Below are 17,582 nucleotides of genomic sequence, written 5' to 3'. Positions count from 1 at the left end.
TAAAAAGAATCGCACATCTGCATATGTAAATGGAGGCATGGATCAGAGGGAACAAATCAAAACTACTATGGATGTCGAGGGAGAACAAGGAGGTGATGAATAGGGAAGCTGGGGGGGGGGGGAAACAGGCAGAAACTCACAGGCTTGGATCCTGAGCTTCCTGGAGATTCTGTAGGTTCCTCCTGAGCAGCAACGGCTCCTGTTTTATCTTAAGCATCCACTCTAATTAATGTGAAACTTAAAAATAGCCCTGAAAGCAGACATGAGCAAGGGGTGGTGAATGGGGAAGGCAGAGAAGGGGCAGGCAGACAACTAGCAAGAAAAAAAAGAGGGTGGTCCTGTACTGTCCACACTGTGAAGTATCTATAAAATCCAGAGCATTGAAAAACAGATTGGATGCAAAATCAGTAGGAAGCACTGTGTGATATGATAGGAGATGTAGCAAATTTGATCAGGTTTTTTTTTCATGAAAGTGTACTTGTGGCCCCCCTCTCTTTCTTAATTATTATCAATTATTGCACAAAGAGATCTGTTGCTCATGTGTGGAACTGCAGGACTAGAGATTACTCAATATTGGGAGAACATGAAAGGCCTTTTATATCAGATAGCTTGACAGAGTTTTGACAACAGCACTGCCAGAAAAGTTGTCCTGTAAGATTAAAATAAAAAAAAGGAGGGAAAGGAAGACACTTTCGCAGCTATTTGGTTTCTATTTAATGTGTCTGCAAATGGTTTATGGCCCACCAACTTGTTGGATGAAATGTTAGAGAGGGAACCCATGTAGATGATAGATTTGCCTGTATAGAGAATTTGGAGCAGAGCCCTCTGTGGCGTTTACCACCACACCTTCGTTGCTTCTCTTGGGTGCTGCTCCATTTTGTTTCTGTTCTGTAGGTATGTTTTTACCTACCTCAATATAGCATACTGTATAAGAAAATACTTTTTAAAAAATGGGTCAAACCAGCAGTCTGTCCAGTACATCATTCTACAGTGGACCCTTGACTTACAGACGGCTTGACTTACAGACTTTTTGAGTTACAGACTTCTCTGGCCGCAAAATTTAGGTTTGACTTGCAGCCTGAGAATTGACTTACAGACCAGAAAAAAACCAAAATGGAACAAAAACGGCCTGTTACGGGATTAATCGGTTTTCAATGCACTGTAGGTCAATGGAGACTTGACCTACAGACTTTTTGACCTGCAGCCACTGTTCCAATACGGATTAATTCTGTAAGTCAAGGGTCCACTGTATTAAAAAGTGTGTTCAATGAGATCAGTGGTCTCCAACCTTTTTGGGGCCATGGACTGGTTGGGGGAAGCAAGCTCCATGTGCAGGGGGGTGGGGTCATGTCACACTTGCACGATGGGTGTGTCACACTCGTAGGGAGCGCGAGTGTGACACACCTGCTGCAGGCGCGACATGCCCCCGCACAAGCATGACATGCCCACAGTGGGTGCGACACCCCCCCTACGTGAGAGTGACACGCCCACCATGCGTGTGAACAGGGGGGCGGAGATCCATATCTGCAGCCCAGTTCCAGCAAGCACCAGGCCGCGGACAGGGGGTTGATGACCGCTGAACTAGATTCTCCTGGGAACAGTGGTAATGTTACATTTGGGACACAGAGTATAGGGCATGGGCTTCACCCTTGGGAAGAGGCCTCCACAGTGGCCAATGGTAGCTGCTTGTGAAGGCAAGTATTTTTAACAGTGGCCACCAAGTCAAGGCTGCAATATTCCATTTTAAACTCAAGTGTTTCCTCAAATATTCTAAGTTACTTATCAGATGCTGCCTAGGTGTCTTTAGGGGAGAAAGGAACCCTGGCTCCCAAATCTTAAATCTCTATATGTAACATGCACAAGTACACTCACATCTAGCTAATCACCAAGAGGCTCATATCCCCAGAAGTGCAATAATAGAAACCTGGTGTGATGAAAGTGTTTGCATAAGATCTAGCAAAGAGCTCAATTATATGCTTTGCTGAGATTACAAAAGAAATGTTAAGGTCCGTTTCCCAGAAAGTAATATTGTCACAGGTGTTGACAAGAAGATTATTTTTTCTTTGGAGTGAGAAAAAATTCAACTTGATTCTGCAAATCCTGTGAGAAATTAATGTCCTTTGTACAGTCAAGGGACATCCAATTTTATATGGACGCTTGATGAAGCAGAGAGAACAGAATTCTGGGAGCCGCAGCCCAAGAAAGGAACTTTTCCATTGTGGTCAGGAGTGTGGGGGAGGGGAGAAGTCAGAGGAAATGGAATGAATCGGCAGAGTAATCAAATGATGTGTCAATGATTTCTGCTGAGTCGTAAGCTCTTGGTTCTAAACAGTGACAAATGAGTGGCAATTAAGCCCATAATCACATTTCTTTTCATTACATGTCTTTGGGCAGCACATTTCCTGCACAAGCACGAGTGAATTTACTATACTAGATACATTAGTTAGCCTCTCTCGTTTCTGAACAAGATTATCTCTCCTATGAGCATTGCTACACAGAGCAACAATTAGCCATCGATATCATATATTTAAAATAGATCCAAAAGAGAATACCTCAAGTGCTATAAAATATTTCAGATATGAGAAATGATTTCCAGCACAGTATAAATGTTTTTGTGACACATTAATTCTTACTTCATGTTCATATGAAAAGAATACCACATTCCACTGCCAAGGTTATGTAAACTATTATTACTGGTTAATACTTCTTGGCAAATGTTTTATGTGGGCTAATGGTGTCAGGATTAGATATTGTGGGTCAGGAGAAGGAGTCAAGAAAAACAATTTTTCCATCCTGTCTCATATGGCTTTAAAAATAAGGCACCATGTCTGCTCCCTTTTAGATGGACATTGAAATCATTTTATGTTTGACTATAAAACTTTCCCCAATCAATTAAAAAGCACACCATTTCCATTGTTCCCCTTGTACCCTTTATTTCTGTACATATTATATAAAATAAGTTACTCCAAAATATACAAATATAATCCCATTTGTAAAAAAATCATAAATATATATTAACATTGATTGTAATAGCATAATAGATCTCAAAATCACATCCCCTATGGGTACAGACATATTATATGACATTTAAGTAGTCAGGTATGTTCCCATCCAGCAGCTAATAATCAGTACTGTATATGTTTAAAGTGCTATGTTCCAATGCGTACATTCATATGTAGAGGATATTGTATCTATTAGTTCAAAGTGGCTCCCAATAGTGACTGAAATCCAGTAGTAAGCTGCAACTAGAACAGGTCTATTGAATCAAGGGAACCTACAGAGGAGTTGCCCATTTATTCAATGGTCCTACTCTAGTTGCAGCTTACTACTGGATTTCAGTCAATGTAAGTCAAAGGCCTGTCTCACAAACAGGAATATATCCAGTAAAAATTAAGAGAAGGTATCTTATTCCTGCATATTGTAGTGATTTATATCATTAACACCTATATGAAGTCTGCCAGGCAACTGAATGCCCTTTCTCTGCAACAATAAGTAACCCAGTCACCCGTACTGACAGATGCTCTAAAGCAGTGGTCCCCAATCTTGAGCCTCCAGATGTTCTTGGACTACAACTCCCAGAAGCCTTCACCACTATCTCTGCTGGCCAGGATTTCTGGGAGTTGAAGTCCAAGAACATCTGGAGGCCCAAGGTTGGAGACCACTGTTCTAAAGTACCTTGAAAGTGCCAAAGAAACAATAGTATTTTCACCGTTATCTGTCAGTTAACATATCCTAAACAGTCCACCCATTTGTTACTGGCAAGTTAAAGATGGACCTTTAAAGTAGTGTTTTCATTACAAATGTTTCACAGAAACAGTAAACATCCCTTGACGGAAGGGGTGAACAGTACTTTCTTCCACAGGTCGGAGAAGAGCTTCTTAGGGCGTTATCAGGCAGCATTTTGCATCCAACTCTTACAGATTGGGAGGAATGTTCTCTTTCTTTTTCGCTGCCGCTCTTGCCTTTGTGCATTTATACACCACCACAGCCAAAATGATAATTACGAGGACAACTCCTGTTGCAATAGCCACTATTATCAGAATAGTGTCTAAATCGAGACCTGGAGAAGAAAGGAGACAGAGAGTCAGTCAATTAAGAGGACATGCCCTTCACATAATAGCCCTCAGTTGCCATTCAGCCTAAAAATCATCCAGATGTTCTAATCCTGAAAGAAATTCAGAATCGTTTGCCTTGAATGCTAGCATTTTGAATGGGGCCGTAACTGAGGCAGCATGTTTGTTTCATTACTGAGCTTGCCAGGTCAGCAGCCTCCCATTCCCTAAGATTTCAGGACCTAAATCCAAGATCAGGATGTTGGCCCCTGTGATATCACAGAAGTGGGACAGGCCAGAGTTGGAATGGCCAAACCTGCTTCTGGGCCATTTCATCCTGAGAACAGGCACAAAGCACTTTACTCCTTCCCTCACTCTAAACAGCTTCATAGTCCTATGCATCTTCACGCTCTCTTGTCAGTCCCTTCTCCTCACTCCTGGATTTTGGTAAACTGATTTTGCACAAGCACAGAACATGTATAAACACTTCCTTACTGAGCCAGGAAGCTCTGTCACCAGCTGGGAGTGGATGGAAATAAGTGTCCAAGCCACTCACAAAAGCCAGTTCACAGGTGGGGGCAGGAAAAGCCCAAACTTTCTCATCTTCTGCCACTTTTCATCCCAAAATTTATCTCTCTGTCTGGAGAACAGGAATTGCACAATATTTTCCCGATTCTTCAGCCGGTACCTTGCTACTCAGCAAAACTATTAATAACTGTGTGCAGTATGAAAAGAGGTACATGGGAGAAAGGAAATGAACTGCCCCCCACCCCATGTTTTATTCTTCCACAGATATTTTCCTTTTAGGTCTAGCACATTCCCAGAACTGGAAGTAGACTGTGAGAAAGAAGTTTAAAGTAAGGAAATGGGGAGGACTTAAGGTGATGGGTGGTTCAGTAATGTTCAGCCACACAGGATTGTAAAATAACAATTAAATGGGATAGATTTGAAGAATAATGAAGAAGCTGCCCCATCAATCTTATAACTATCTCTTTGAATTATCATCCTTCAACTGCATGCAACACAGACTTGCTCCAGTCCAGCAGATACTAGAGCCATGCTACGTATTCAGAAAAAGAAAGCCCTTCTACAAATATGCCAATTCAGGAAAGACTGCATTACTGAAATACCCTCCATACCTCAAATTTCAATCCCTTGGTGGGAGTAAGTTACAATGAAATGGGATATATTTTCATAAAATTGTAACTGGGAAAGAACAAAAATGATGATTTAGTTCAACTCCCTGCAGGATTCGTTTATTTCTGAGTACGTTCACGTAGAAACATGCTTGGTGTTCTTGCATGGTGTTCTTCTTGACAAAGAAGTTATCCATGTGAAATAGACTTTTAAAAATCACTATGGAATATTTCTTCCCTAAATTCTGTTGTGAGTGGTATAGCCCTTCTGGGACTGTGATAATTCTGAATATGTAATTCGGCTCTCAACAGCAAAACAAAAACAAAAACTAGAAATTTACCCCTAAGGTTCAAAGTAATTTGTTAGGAATGGTTTAAATACAAAAGATGAAATATATGGAGGAGGGAATCACTTAATACATACCATCCAAGCCTTCCCGATTAATACTGGTACATTTTTCAGTGCTTTTGGGGCTGTTACGGCTTCCTAAGCCTGTTGTAACAGTTGCTTGGACGTAGAAACAGTAGCTTTTCCCATTATCAACACTGAGTTCAAATTGGTTGCTTCTCTCGGTTACAAATTTCTGTAAGCAGAAAAGTAAGTTTATTGTAAGATTTATCTGCAAGTATTCTAGATTTTCACACTAAAAACTGTGCAAATACAGAGTTCATAAGGAGTAAAACATATTGGGTAAGTATTCTGAACATAGCAGGCCTTGTTTAAGAACAAAATCTGGGTGACTGAGAGGGAAGGGGTAAGATCATTAATACCAAACTTGTTATAAGAATTGGAGCAAATGTAAGGAACATTTAAGTGTTAACTGGAGGATTTGGACCAGGGGATTTGAAATTGGGGAGTAGGGCACAGTATGTGAGTCCAGGTGCTGCACAAATGGCCAGCCTTCCCTCCTCTGGTAAAGAAGCCACGAAATGCCTGATCAACCAAAGGATCTTCATAGTCTGGCTTCCCTATGTTGAAACATGTGGGGAGCAGGGAAGAACTGCCTTGTGCTGAATGTTACAGATTCCCTCTCTGACCAGGTAAGCAGGTTATCACCCTGATAAGATAAGCTCCTCTTGGAATAATAGGCACAAAAGTCCAGGTTCTTATAGTCTTAAGTGGTGACATGACATTCATGGGCTAGTGTACAGTCAAGCCTCAACTTACAAACATCCCTAGATACGAATTTTTCGATTTATGAATGGCTCTGTTGGCAAAAATTGGCATCAACTTGCAAATGGAGCTCGACCTACGAATGAGGTTGAGGCTCTGTTCGCAAGTCAATGCCATTTTTTGCCAACAGAGCCATTTGTAAATGGCTCCCTGCAAAAAGGCAGGGAGAAAGGGCAGGAAATTTGAATTTCCCGCCCTTTCTCCCTGCCTTTTTGCCTTCAGAGCTCTCAAAGGCCTTCCTCTGATGTCAGGGGGTCCCCAGAGAGGTCTCCCATGGTGGCGGGCAATATATTTTAGATATCCAGCTTCCCGCCAATACATGGATCAATGCAAGTGATAAAAGTCTGGGAAAATCATAAAAGTCTGCCTCTGCAAAACAGAGTACAGTACGTAGCAGGTGAGAATGCCTTTAAGTCACAAATGCTTTTTTCCAATTGTCACTTCAAACACAGAAGATCTGCTAATAAACATTTCATGGTCCCGACTCCTTTCTTTATACTATGTCTAATTTATTTTAAACAGAAACATATATGTTAACTACTTGTAATCTGCAGTTTTAAAAAGTAATGTTATTAAAGAAGTTAAGGGCTTCAGGGACTAGAAACAGACGCTCACCTTTCCTGTACTTTGGTCTTTCCAATAGTACACTGTGTATTTTAGATCATCTTTGAATATGTCCCTGATAGTTTGAAAGCTTCCATTTTCAGATCTGTAAGGTGTTAGTGGATCCGCTATCATTATTTTCAAAGTTTTATCTTTTTGTTCAAAATATTTGATTGCTGGCATTCCAATCTCAGCTAGAAGAGAAATGTTTTTAACATTATATCCAGATAAAGTTTGCCTATTGAGTTGAAGCAGAGAAGTAAATGGGTGTTTAATGCTTTCCTAGCAGGCTCCCCCCTGCCCGCAACTACATTTAATTTTGTTTTGCCTACATGGGGAGAAGGAAATAGCAGGTAGTGATATTTTACCTCACCAATAAACTGCTGCACAGGAAAGAGCAATTCTAACAGAGAAAAATGGCACCAAGATAAAAAGTGGGGCACTTCCTCTTACTGGTGTGGCAACCAAATCAGCACTCCCTCAGGCGATCCATACATGTATTTTGTCCATGACATGCATTTCAGGCCTTAAGGAAGATTTTTAAAAATGCAAAGGAATCAGGAAAAGATGCCTACTGGTAGATCTGCCACAGACCACAGAGATGTATCTCTCAAGAAGGTACTTGTTTGTAAGCATTTCCACCTGTAGACACATAGCTTTATGCTGTGTTGGGGACTGGCAAGGACACACACACACAGAGAGAGAGAGAGAGAGAGAGAGAGAGAGAGAGGTGACATTTCTTGCTTACTTTGGTCATAAGGTTTGAATGGAGAGGAGAGTCCATAAGGAGGAATATTATAGTCATCTTCCTCAGATGGCGATTCAGAGTATATTCGAGCCGTGTAAGTATCTCTTACATTCTTCAGCATGTTAGTAACATCACATTCTGTTTTTGTAGTATGAATGCATGTCTTGTCCCGATTTGATAAGTTCCTGGGAAAAACAAGAATAAAATGCAGACTTTAACATTTGCCATGTAAGTATCTGGAAAAGGAGGATATATTTCCATAAACAGCTGTAGTCAGAAAGTTATGTCAGTTAAATATATCATTTTCAATGGTACGAACTGTAGTGCTATGAAGCATGCTTGTCTGCATTCTGCATGTTAGGTTAATCAAATTCACAAAACTAACCATGACCCTTCCTGTTTCTATCACTATGCAAAAATGGGTATAAATCAGGAAATTCCAAACTGGCACCAACCCTCATGCTCATAATTGACAGAAAACAATCATTTCAAATAATTTAAATAATAGGCTTAGAAACACTGTCACAGATATACTAAGAGGACAACTTTGCAAATTAAAACAGATATAGCTAACCAGAAAGTTATACCTTCAGTGTTTCACTGATAGTCTATGCTATTAATGATAAACAACCATTAATAAGAGTTCTTTCTAGTTCTTAGATACATTTTATATGAACACTGTTAATTGGCCTGGGACATGACTCTTACTTAATACAGATAGCACAAACACCTGACCTTGAATTGTCAGCCAATTAACTACAGAGACTTAAAACAAACACAGTTTTGTATTAAGCACACAATTTTCTCCCAAGAATATAAACTATCAATGATAATGTTAGGTATAGTCCACTGAACACTAACCAAGTATTATCTCTTTTCATTTCAATGATGACTGAGGTAAATGAAGACCATATGGGACAATACATGCCCAGATGTAGTAATATGTTGATCTTTGTTTACCACCAAAATTTAAAATCAAACAGAAAGTTACAAAATCCAAGACTACTTAAGCTAGAGTAGCCTGGCAAGAGCTTGTTTTGATTCCATCTTTTCAAAAAACCAAACTGGCTGTAAAAGTAATAATTATCAACATTCTTTTATCTGTTTACATCTCCTATATGTAGCCCATCTTTTGTGGTAGAAAACTAGGTCCCGAGTCATTGAATATTCTAAAGAAATTCTAAATTCTAAAATCCACGTGTCATGTACATGCAGCTTCCCATTAACAATTGTGCTAAGTCTGCCATTTGGATCCCCTGAGTTGCTAACGCATTGATGAACATCCTATATGGAACGTACTTATAGTGCAGCATACATTCCTATGGGTCAGCTACAGATTTGTACAAAGCCACTGCATTAGCAAATTATGGACTTGTATCCGCATACAATCACTGTTGTTATCACCAACAGTGTACAAATTTCTATCCTGTCTGGATGCAAAGAGAGAGAGAAAATTAAGTCAATTCAAATTCTTCTTCAATTTCATGTATAAAAATATGGAAATTGGAAGGATTTATACACACTCCATGGGATAAAAGTCAAACCCATGTAGGCTGACTTCAAACCCATAAGACTATGTGGGATCAGATCTCAATTCTTCTGCCTAAAATTTGTGTTTCAGCGTGTGCAACTTACCCATCTATTTCAACGGTATAAACGTAGTTGGTTGGCTCAGGCTCCCACTGCAGAAGTGTCTTAAAATTAATTGATGACCAAGTAATGTTAACAGCTGTCATTACTCTAGTATTGCCTTTTAAAAAAGAAGAGACAAAATCGTGCTTAGTCACATGCTGTTTGTCTTGTACAACAATTATGTAGAAGCATGAAAAGCAACTGAAGCCTGAATCCAATTGATAGTCTCAACTACAGTAGGCTCACTGAATTAACAGTATTACACAAGTGTTCACTCAGCACTCAGCAACCAACTCAAAAGATCTACTTTAGCTGAGGGTCCCAATCAGACTTATAATAACAAAACAACATGCAATTTCCCTTTGTCTGAGGAGAATGTGTGAATACACTCGTACTGTGTTCATGCTGGAGAATAAGTCTATCAAGAGCTGCTAATCAGAGCTTGAAAAAAAATTGTTTGTATTACACGTTCCACATCCCACAGCCAGCACCACATTAGCCATGCTGGACAGGAGACTCAAGAAGCTGTACTCCAAAAATGAACTTTTCCAAGTCACACTATGAATCATGATAGGTACATGGAACCTCAAGCAGCTGGGGAGAAACAATGGGCATAAGGTTGACGTTTGAAGTTTATGCCCTACTTCTGTGAATTTCCCTGAGTTTTCAAGAACTAGGCTACAGATTTAAAGAACACCTTATTAAATTCTTTGTTCTTGTTGATCTAGGCTATCTTGATTCAATAAGACATTTCTTAACAAAAAATGTTAAAGCCCCATGGATTCTAATTCTCCATGAGAGAACAAGACAGAGAGCGCTATTATTTCCCTGCCAAGGTCTCTGCAATATGCATAAGGTGTCTCTGTGCAAAACAAGTGCCTTTCCCTTATGAGAAGCAAAGTAAACACAGCAAGCACAAAGTCGGCTAATAGCTGAGAAGAGATGCAAGAGAAGCCCCTTTCACCCTTTTAATCCTCAAAAGTCCATGTGACAAAATAAGAGGCACCATTGTTTTTCTGTAATTTGTTGCAATGGCATTATTTGCATGATGCTGATTCAAGGCAGGGGGCGTGTTCCGGCTCTCTTGCTGGATGAGAGGAATAATTTCTTGGTCCTCTCATTTGTGAGGACATGACCAGCAAGGATTTACATCCCTAGACCTTTGATTCTTTTTATGACTGTGTCCCTTGTTAAATTCTTTTCTGTATTCTGTAAGCACAGCAGGTTCCTTCACTTGCACTCTGCTTCCAGTCTGATTTCTTTTCTGTTCACCATATCTTTATGCTCCTCACAATCACAGCGGTACAACAAGATTGTTGTAGTGCTCTGGGAAAAGTTTAGAAATATTTCTCAGTCCTCAAGTGCATTTTAACACTTAACAAGCATGTTTTATTAAAGGTTTTCTGAGCTTTGAAGGCAATAATTTAAATTCAACTGAGATGTTTCACCCCTCAGTATTAATCAGTGACATCCAGGTACATCGGATTGGGTGAAGTAGCAAGGACTGGTTGGGTTTTCTTTTCTTTTTGGTAGGTATTCAAACTTCCATGTCAACCGTCTTGCTGGAAAACAATCTGTAAGCCATTCTACACTGACTAGCACACGTATGCAATCTAATTCTCTTATTAAGATTTAGAGAAATGGTTCACATTACACTTAACGCGTTAGCAAACATTTGCTGATAGAATTTATTTCCTTCAGGGTTTTTTTATACCACGGAGGCTATTTCCTTTGTAACCATGCCCTGATCAGTGGTGGCTTGTGGACTGAGGAAATTGGAAGTCCCTTTGCTGGCCCTCATTCAGTCAATGAAGGACCTTTCATCGGGATGTTTTTAAACCAATATAAAAATGTAGTTACAAATACAGTTAAGGGCATATGAATACAATACCAGCGCTTCATCATTAAAGTGCACGATATTGATATAACACAGTGACTTCCTCTGGAATTAAAAATAAGACATCTCATTTTAGCAACTCAGAAGCCAGAACAGCTTTAACACTTCCTTCCTTCCTTCCTTCCTTCCTTCCTTCCTTCCTTCCTTCCTTCCTTCCTTCCTTCCTTCCTTCCTTCCTTCCTTCCTTCCTTTTTCTGATCAGCGAAACATCTCTGATGAAACAGACTTCACACCACAGGAATTTATATGCCAGAATCATTGATTAATCCCCTGTGGTTCCACAGGTTTGTGATATTCCCCTGCTCAAAAATATCTATTTTTTTATTTCACCACCATCCACCTGTCTTGATAGCAGTACTACCTGAAATTCTGGCATTCAGCAATTCTGTTCTGTCTCTCTCAGGCTGAAGAGCAAACTACTAATTCACATTTGATGGCTGTTGCTTTCATTGAGAATGTCAAGTTATACGTCTTGCGCTGCCCTGAGAAGTCAGGTTGGGCTCCCCTCCCTCTTATGGCAGTGGGTTAGAAAAGCTCCAGTTTGTAAGTTCTGGAGACAACATGGTTTCATGAGAATGCAGTTACACCTGCTTTTGGGGCAACAAAAATGACAAAATTCACTTGCCACTTAGAGCAAGATGGACAGATTGGAGGTTGTCACAAAACCTCCAGCAAATACATATTCTGTCCATTTTGAGCAATAAACGATTCAGGAATCAAATCAACCAGAACAACAATTTATGAAGCGTCTTAAAAACTATAACTTTGTAGTCATTAAGGACAAATGTAAACAGTGCAGTGAACCTCTGAATTTCATAGGCATGTTTTTGTAAAAAGGAAGAGAAGATTATGATTGCCCCAGACACACCATGACATCGATTCTTTGGAAGCTCACAAGTCACAACCTCGTTCTCACCTATCTTGTCCATGTAATTCATCCATTTAACATCATTTGGATCCTTTAAAATCTGCTTAAAACTCTTATTGACTTTGATGTTTCTAAAATCAATTCGACTCACAACTGTATAAATACAATTCTTAACATTTCAAGGTTTACGCAGTTAAACCACGGCTCTTGCCTGCCTCTTACGATCCTCGGAAGGATTTCATTTACAAAACGTCTAGGGCAAAAACAGACAGCTTCCCCCGCTCAGTTTGCAAAGAGGAAAGCCACATTTTGATCCAACTCGAAACAGATCGGCTCCTCAGACATCAGAGCCACGGACGTATCAAACGGAAGGTTTTCTAGTCTAACATTTTATTCAGATATTAGCCTTCAGTTGCTTATGGGGCTACCTGGACAGCAGTGTAAGAGATATGAGCCCCTCTGATTTCAGTGGGGCTCGCTTCTTCCTCAGATCCTCATGCACTCCCTATACAGGGGAGAGAGCCCGGGCACACTGTGAACGATGAACACGCCAGCCGCGGCACGAAGTTACATAGCAAAGCCACAGAAAATGCCCACGTCCTTCAGCCAAAAGCCTTTCCCGAGTACTCTCCAAGGGGACCAATTCCCGCCATTTCGCTCCAGCGAGGAAAAGTACCCCTCGCGCCAACGCTGCACGAGCGAGACCCCCGGCAGGCGGGAAGGAGGGCGCGAGGGAGGGCGGGGGCGCGCGCCGGGCTCCCTTCTCCACTCACCTGAGCTGAAGCGGAGCAGCAGGGAGAGCAGCGCGCACAGAGGGAGCGCGCGGCGGCAGGGCGCGGGGGCCGCGGCTGGAGCCATCCCTGTGGAGCGGCGGCGGTCGAGCGGAGCAAGGGGAGTCCTGGCGGCGGGGGGAGGGCAGCTCAGGGCGAGCGGTTCGGTGATAGTGTCAGCAGCAGGCAGGCAGGCAGGTAGGCAGGCGGGCGTGTTTATCTGTGCGTGTCTGTGTGTGTGTGTGTGAGAGAGAGAGAGAAGTGAAAAAAACAACCATAAGAACTGGCTTGTGCTTTCCCTTTTATACTGTCAGTCCCCCCGGAAAGTCCGGCGCAGACAGAGAAGATGGCTCGGGAATGAGTCACCCGGTGTCTGGCTGTGATTCAGCTCCCACGCCTGCCGGGGCTGAGAACCGCTCCTTCTCTTCAGGACAGGGAGCAGGTGAGCGGCGGCGGCGGCGGCGGCGGCTGGAAAGGGGGAGGGCGCGAAATTTCCCTCCTTCTGCGTCCAGGTACCTCACGAAGGGAGACGAGGCAGGCCAAGACAGCAAGGACTCCGAAGGAGGAAAAGAAAGGAAGAACGAAAGACGAAGCCCACGGGAACGGGGGGGCGGCGGTCGGGACCCTCCGGAGGGTTGGAGGAAGGGAACGGCAACCGCCCCCGCTCGCGGGGTTGCTGCTGCTCGGTTACTCCGCCCCTTCTTCTGTTTCCCATGGATGGTTGCAAAAGGACACACGACCCGGGCGCCCTGCAAGCTGCAGCTCTTTCCTCCTTCTCTTTTGGGGCAGGAGAGAGAGAGAGAGAGAGAGAGAGAGCAGAGAAAGATCCGCACAACTCGACTCGAGCGCGCGGGATGTCCGGTCATAAACTTAGTCAGAGTAGACCTGTTGAGATGAACAGGACTTGGATTGCTCTGACTAACTGATTACACTGGGGCGGCTCGAAGTAGTCCTCCGTCTCGATCCAATCCGTTCAATCGGAAGAGATTTCAAAGGTCATCTTGTCAAGCTGCACCCTCTGTAAGGTCATCTCATTGAGTTGCCCAGATGTCGCAAAATTCGGTCCAGTCTGTCCTTAGGCTCACTGAGGGTCTGAAATGAAAACAGCAGGAGAGAGAGAGGGAGATAAATATATACATTTTCCTAGATATAGTTTCCTGATCTCAAATAGTCATCTGTTTTCCTGTGTACTTAAGTAATTTTTCTTGTAACACCATACTGTGTCTGCTTGCTTGACAAGTTGAATTTATCTCTTTTACAGTATAAAAAAGGTAAAGGTTCCCCTTGACATTTTTAGTCCAGTCGTGTCCGACTCTAGGGGGCAGTGCTCATCCCATTTTCAAGCCATAGAGCCAGCACTTATCCGAAGACAGTTTCCATTGTCACGTGGCCAGCGTGACTAGGGAACACCATTTTACCTTCCACCATGGTGGTACCTATTTATCTACTTGCATTTTTGCATGCTTTCGAACTGCTAGGTTGGTGAGGAGCTGGGACAAAGCGACGGGAGCTCACTCCATCACGTGGATTTGATCTTACGACTGCTGGTCTTCTGACCTTGCAGCACAGAGGCTTCTGTGGTTTAACCCACAGCACCACCATGTCCCTTCGCCGCCACATCTCTTTTATATCATTGTTGAAAAAAAGCAAGGGTTCTGCTGGGGCAAAAGAGACAATCCTTCAAGTCAGGCTTCAGCAGTATGTGGACCGAGAACTCCCAGAAGTACAAGCTGGATTTCAAAGGGGCAGAGGAATTAGAGACCAATTGCTAACATGTGCTGGATTATGGAGAAAGCCAGAGAGTTCCAGAAAAACATCTACTTCTGCTTCATTGACTACGCAAAAGCCTTTGACTATGTCACCCACAACAAACTCTGGCAAGTTCTTAAAGAAATGGGAGTGCTTGGCCCCCTTATCTATTTCCTGAGAAATCTATATGTGGGACAGGAAGAAACAGTTAAGATTAAGATTGCCAAGAGAAATATCAACAATCTCAGATATGCAGATGATATCACTCTGATGGCAGAAAGTGAGGAGGAATTAAGGAACCTCTTAATGAGGGTGAAAAAGGTAACACAAACAAATGGTAATGACAGATTTTACTTTCTTGGGCTCCGTGATCACTGCAGATGGTGACAGCAGCCATGAAATTAAAAGACACCTGCTTCTTGGGAGGAAAGCAATGACAAACCTAGACAGCATCTTAAAAAGCAGAGACATCACCTTGCCGACAAAGGTCTGCATAGTCAAAGCTATGGTTTTTCCAGTAGTGATGTATGGAAGTAAGAGCTGGACCATAAAGAAGGCTGACCACCAAAGAACTGATGCTCTTGAATTGTGGTGCTGAAGGAGACTCTTGAGAGTCCCCTGGACTGCAAAGAGAACAATCCTATCCATTCTGAAGGAAATCAAGCCTAAGTGCTCACTGGAAGGACAGATCCTGAAGGTGAGGCTCCAGTACTTTGGCCATCCCATGAGAAGAGAAGACTCCCTGGAAAAGACCCTGATGTTGGGAAAGTGTGAGGACAAAAGGAAAAGGGGACGACAGAGGACGAGATGGTTGGACAGTGTCATAGAAGCAACCAACATGAATTTGACCAAACTCTGGAAGGCAGTGGAAGACAGGAGGGCCTGGCGTGCTCTGGTCCATGGGGTCACGAAGAGTCAGATATGACTTAATGACTAAACAACAACAAAGTATGATGTCTACAAGGGACACAACCAGACTTTCATGACACAGTGCAACTGTTCTGCCTTTTTCTCCTGAATGGCAGTGAGAAAACTCCAAAGTGTTTTAAGCAGAAGGAGACATTTTCTGGATCCCGTATAAAATGCCATGAAAGAGGCAAAGCCTTTGGAAGATGAAAACCTTGCCTAAAATCATCCCTAGATCCCAGTTCCTGTTATGACAAAAACAAACAAACAAACAAAAAACCCAACAGCATGATGAAGGCAGCACTTTCTGGACCATAGCTGTGTGTAACATAGGGTGGGGTTTTTTTTTTTTTTTTGGTAAACAGAAGAGTATAATCTCGGTTCTGTTCTCCAGTTGTTTCCTTCAGCTTCCTTTAAGAAGGAACTATGAATGAGGAACCCCATTTCAATTCTTGTCACAGTATCTGCGAAAGTCACAGCCTATGCTGTAGCAGGCTATAGCTATATTTGGGCATATGTTTGTTGGAGACAGATGTACACCTCTTTTGTGGAACAAAGGTAGTAGCAGAGTGTGGTTTCTTTGTGGATTTTTTCCCTGAATGAAACAAGAAATGCAAAATTGGTAAGTGGCTATAGTATTATATTTGAGTTGTATAGAACTATAGAGTGCATTACAAAGATAACTATGCATCTAAACGTCCATGTGAAGATCAGAGGGAGAGAATATGACAGTTTGAAAGATTTCCAAATGAATAATTTATTCAATAAATTTAGTCTGGAGTGAAGGAACCGTTTCAGATCAGATCTACTAAAGAACATGCTCAAAGAGTCACATAGTTACACGTCACCTTCAAAAAATGTTAATAACCCCTGTGATGTAATAAAAATGATCGCTTTTGCAGATGGAAAAATGTTAAGGACACAAGGATTGCTGAACTGTGCATACTTACATGACAATAAATACCACTGAACTCTGTACATTATATTTCTGAAGAGATGTGCATAGAAACACACTACACACCTTGATATATCCATATGTTACTTGATATTTGTACTCCCACACAGCCCATAATGTTGTAGTAATGGTGATGAATCTATTACTCCTGCATGCCTGGCAGGTATTCCAGATTAAAAAGCACCCATTCCTATCTGCTTGTTTCACCATGCTTTGAAAGAGTTTCCAAATTTCATTTCATTGGTTTTAAAATTAATTTTTTTATTGCTATGCAAATATAAGGGTGTGGGTTTCTTTCCTCCTGCCTGCATTTGCAGTTAGTAATCTGGAGTTGCTTGCATTTTTCTTAAATTTTTAGGAACTTCAGCACTTTGGGGGCTGTCACATTACCCAGAAGCACATTTGTTTCCAGGTACCTCTGGTGAAAATGATCTCCAAGAGTGGAGCTTCAAAAAAAATCTGTTGCCTGTGACTTTTACCTCTTTCCTTTCAGATTTTCTGATAATACTGTACAAAGTTGCTTTGATTGGCCTTAGACTAAGCAGGGGAGAAGGCTGTTCAGTTTTCTCCTTGCCAATCATTGTTCTGCTCTAAATACTCTACCACTCAGGTTGCACTTCTGCCTTGGAATTGGGAAAGATAGCTTTGCTTTTTGTCTTGTCCAGCAAAAATGCAGATTTTTTCCTTCATAAAATGATGCTAAAACGTACCATTTACAAAATCTCAAGACATTGTACTGCTGCAGGTTAGGGAGAGAAAGATGCACCGTTCTCAGCCCCTTCTTGCTGTTCTTTAAAAGTGTTTGTGTGTTCCTTGTAGTAGAGTTACTCTATGCTTCTTTTCACAAGAAAAAAATATACATAGTTATTTAAACTGCAGTTTTATCCCTACCAAGCTTACATTTGGCAGGATTAGTGGGTATTCAAACCAGGCAGGGAGAAGACATTAGTTCAGTACAGATGAGCACAGGAAGGCAATTTGAGAGTGGGAGGCAAGGGGCTTCATAAAAAGAGATTTCTCATTTTATGTTTAAAGGCAATAAGATTCTCTCTCTCTCTCTCTCTCACAGACACGCACACAGACACAGACACA

The 17,582-nt window shown here is 41.8% G+C and overlaps 1 protein-coding gene and 1 long non-coding RNA gene across 4 annotated transcripts in view; one reads left to right on the top strand and one right to left on the bottom strand.

The window, feature by feature from the left end:
* Positions 1 to 2,907: 2,907 nt before the first annotated feature.
* On the bottom strand, positions 2,908 to 13,509 carry F3 (coagulation factor III, tissue factor). 3 transcript variants are annotated; one of them, XM_020788724.3, is made up of 6 exons: positions 12,884 to 13,509; positions 9,349 to 9,463; positions 7,714 to 7,898; positions 6,978 to 7,159; positions 5,613 to 5,772; positions 2,908 to 4,060 (listed from the first exon to the last, which is right to left on the bottom strand). In XM_020788724.3, the coding sequence occupies exons 1-6, from the start codon at positions 12,966 to 12,968 to the stop codon at positions 3,915 to 3,917; spliced, it is 873 nt and encodes a 290-aa protein (XP_020644383.3). In that variant the 5' UTR covers positions 12,969 to 13,509; the 3' UTR covers positions 2,908 to 3,914. The 3 variants fall into 3 exon arrangements, with proteins under 3 accessions (XP_020644383.3, XP_072854071.2, XP_072854072.2); XM_072997970.2 differs by lacking the exon at positions 12,884 to 13,509 and adding an exon at positions 12,539 to 12,757; XM_072997971.2 differs by lacking the exon at positions 12,884 to 13,509 and adding an exon at positions 10,043 to 12,451.
* An 801-nt stretch (positions 13,510 to 14,310) lies between these two features.
* Positions 14,311 to 17,582, top strand: part of LOC144588644 (uncharacterized) — an 88,206-nt gene continuing 84,934 nt past the window's right edge. Inside the window, exon 1 of the long non-coding RNA XR_013544282.1 lies at positions 14,311 to 16,157. This is a non-coding gene — a long non-coding RNA (uncharacterized LOC144588644). The remainder of the gene's footprint in view (positions 16,158 to 17,582) is intronic.

This window comes from Pogona vitticeps, chromosome 4 (assembly GCF_051106095.1).
Source record: "Pogona vitticeps strain Pit_001003342236 chromosome 4, PviZW2.1, whole genome shotgun sequence".
Lineage (NCBI taxonomy): Eukaryota > Metazoa > Chordata > Lepidosauria > Squamata > Agamidae > Pogona > Pogona vitticeps.
Note: the sequence above shows the minus strand (reverse complement) of the source record. Positions and strands in the feature narration are given on the sequence as shown.

Coding starts and splice junctions, on each gene's coding strand:
- F3 (XM_020788724.3), bottom strand. CDS start 12,968: ATGGCTCCAGCCGCGGCCCCCGCGCCCTGCCGCCGCGCGCTCCCTCTG. Junction 9,464..12,883: donor GCTGCTCCGCTTCAGCTCAG/GTGAGTGGAGAA, acceptor CTTTTTTAAAAG/GCAATACTAGAGTAATGACA. Junction 4,061..5,612: donor TAATCGGGAAGGCTTGGATG/GTATGTATTAAG, acceptor TTTCTTCTCCAG/GTCTCGATTTAGACACTATT.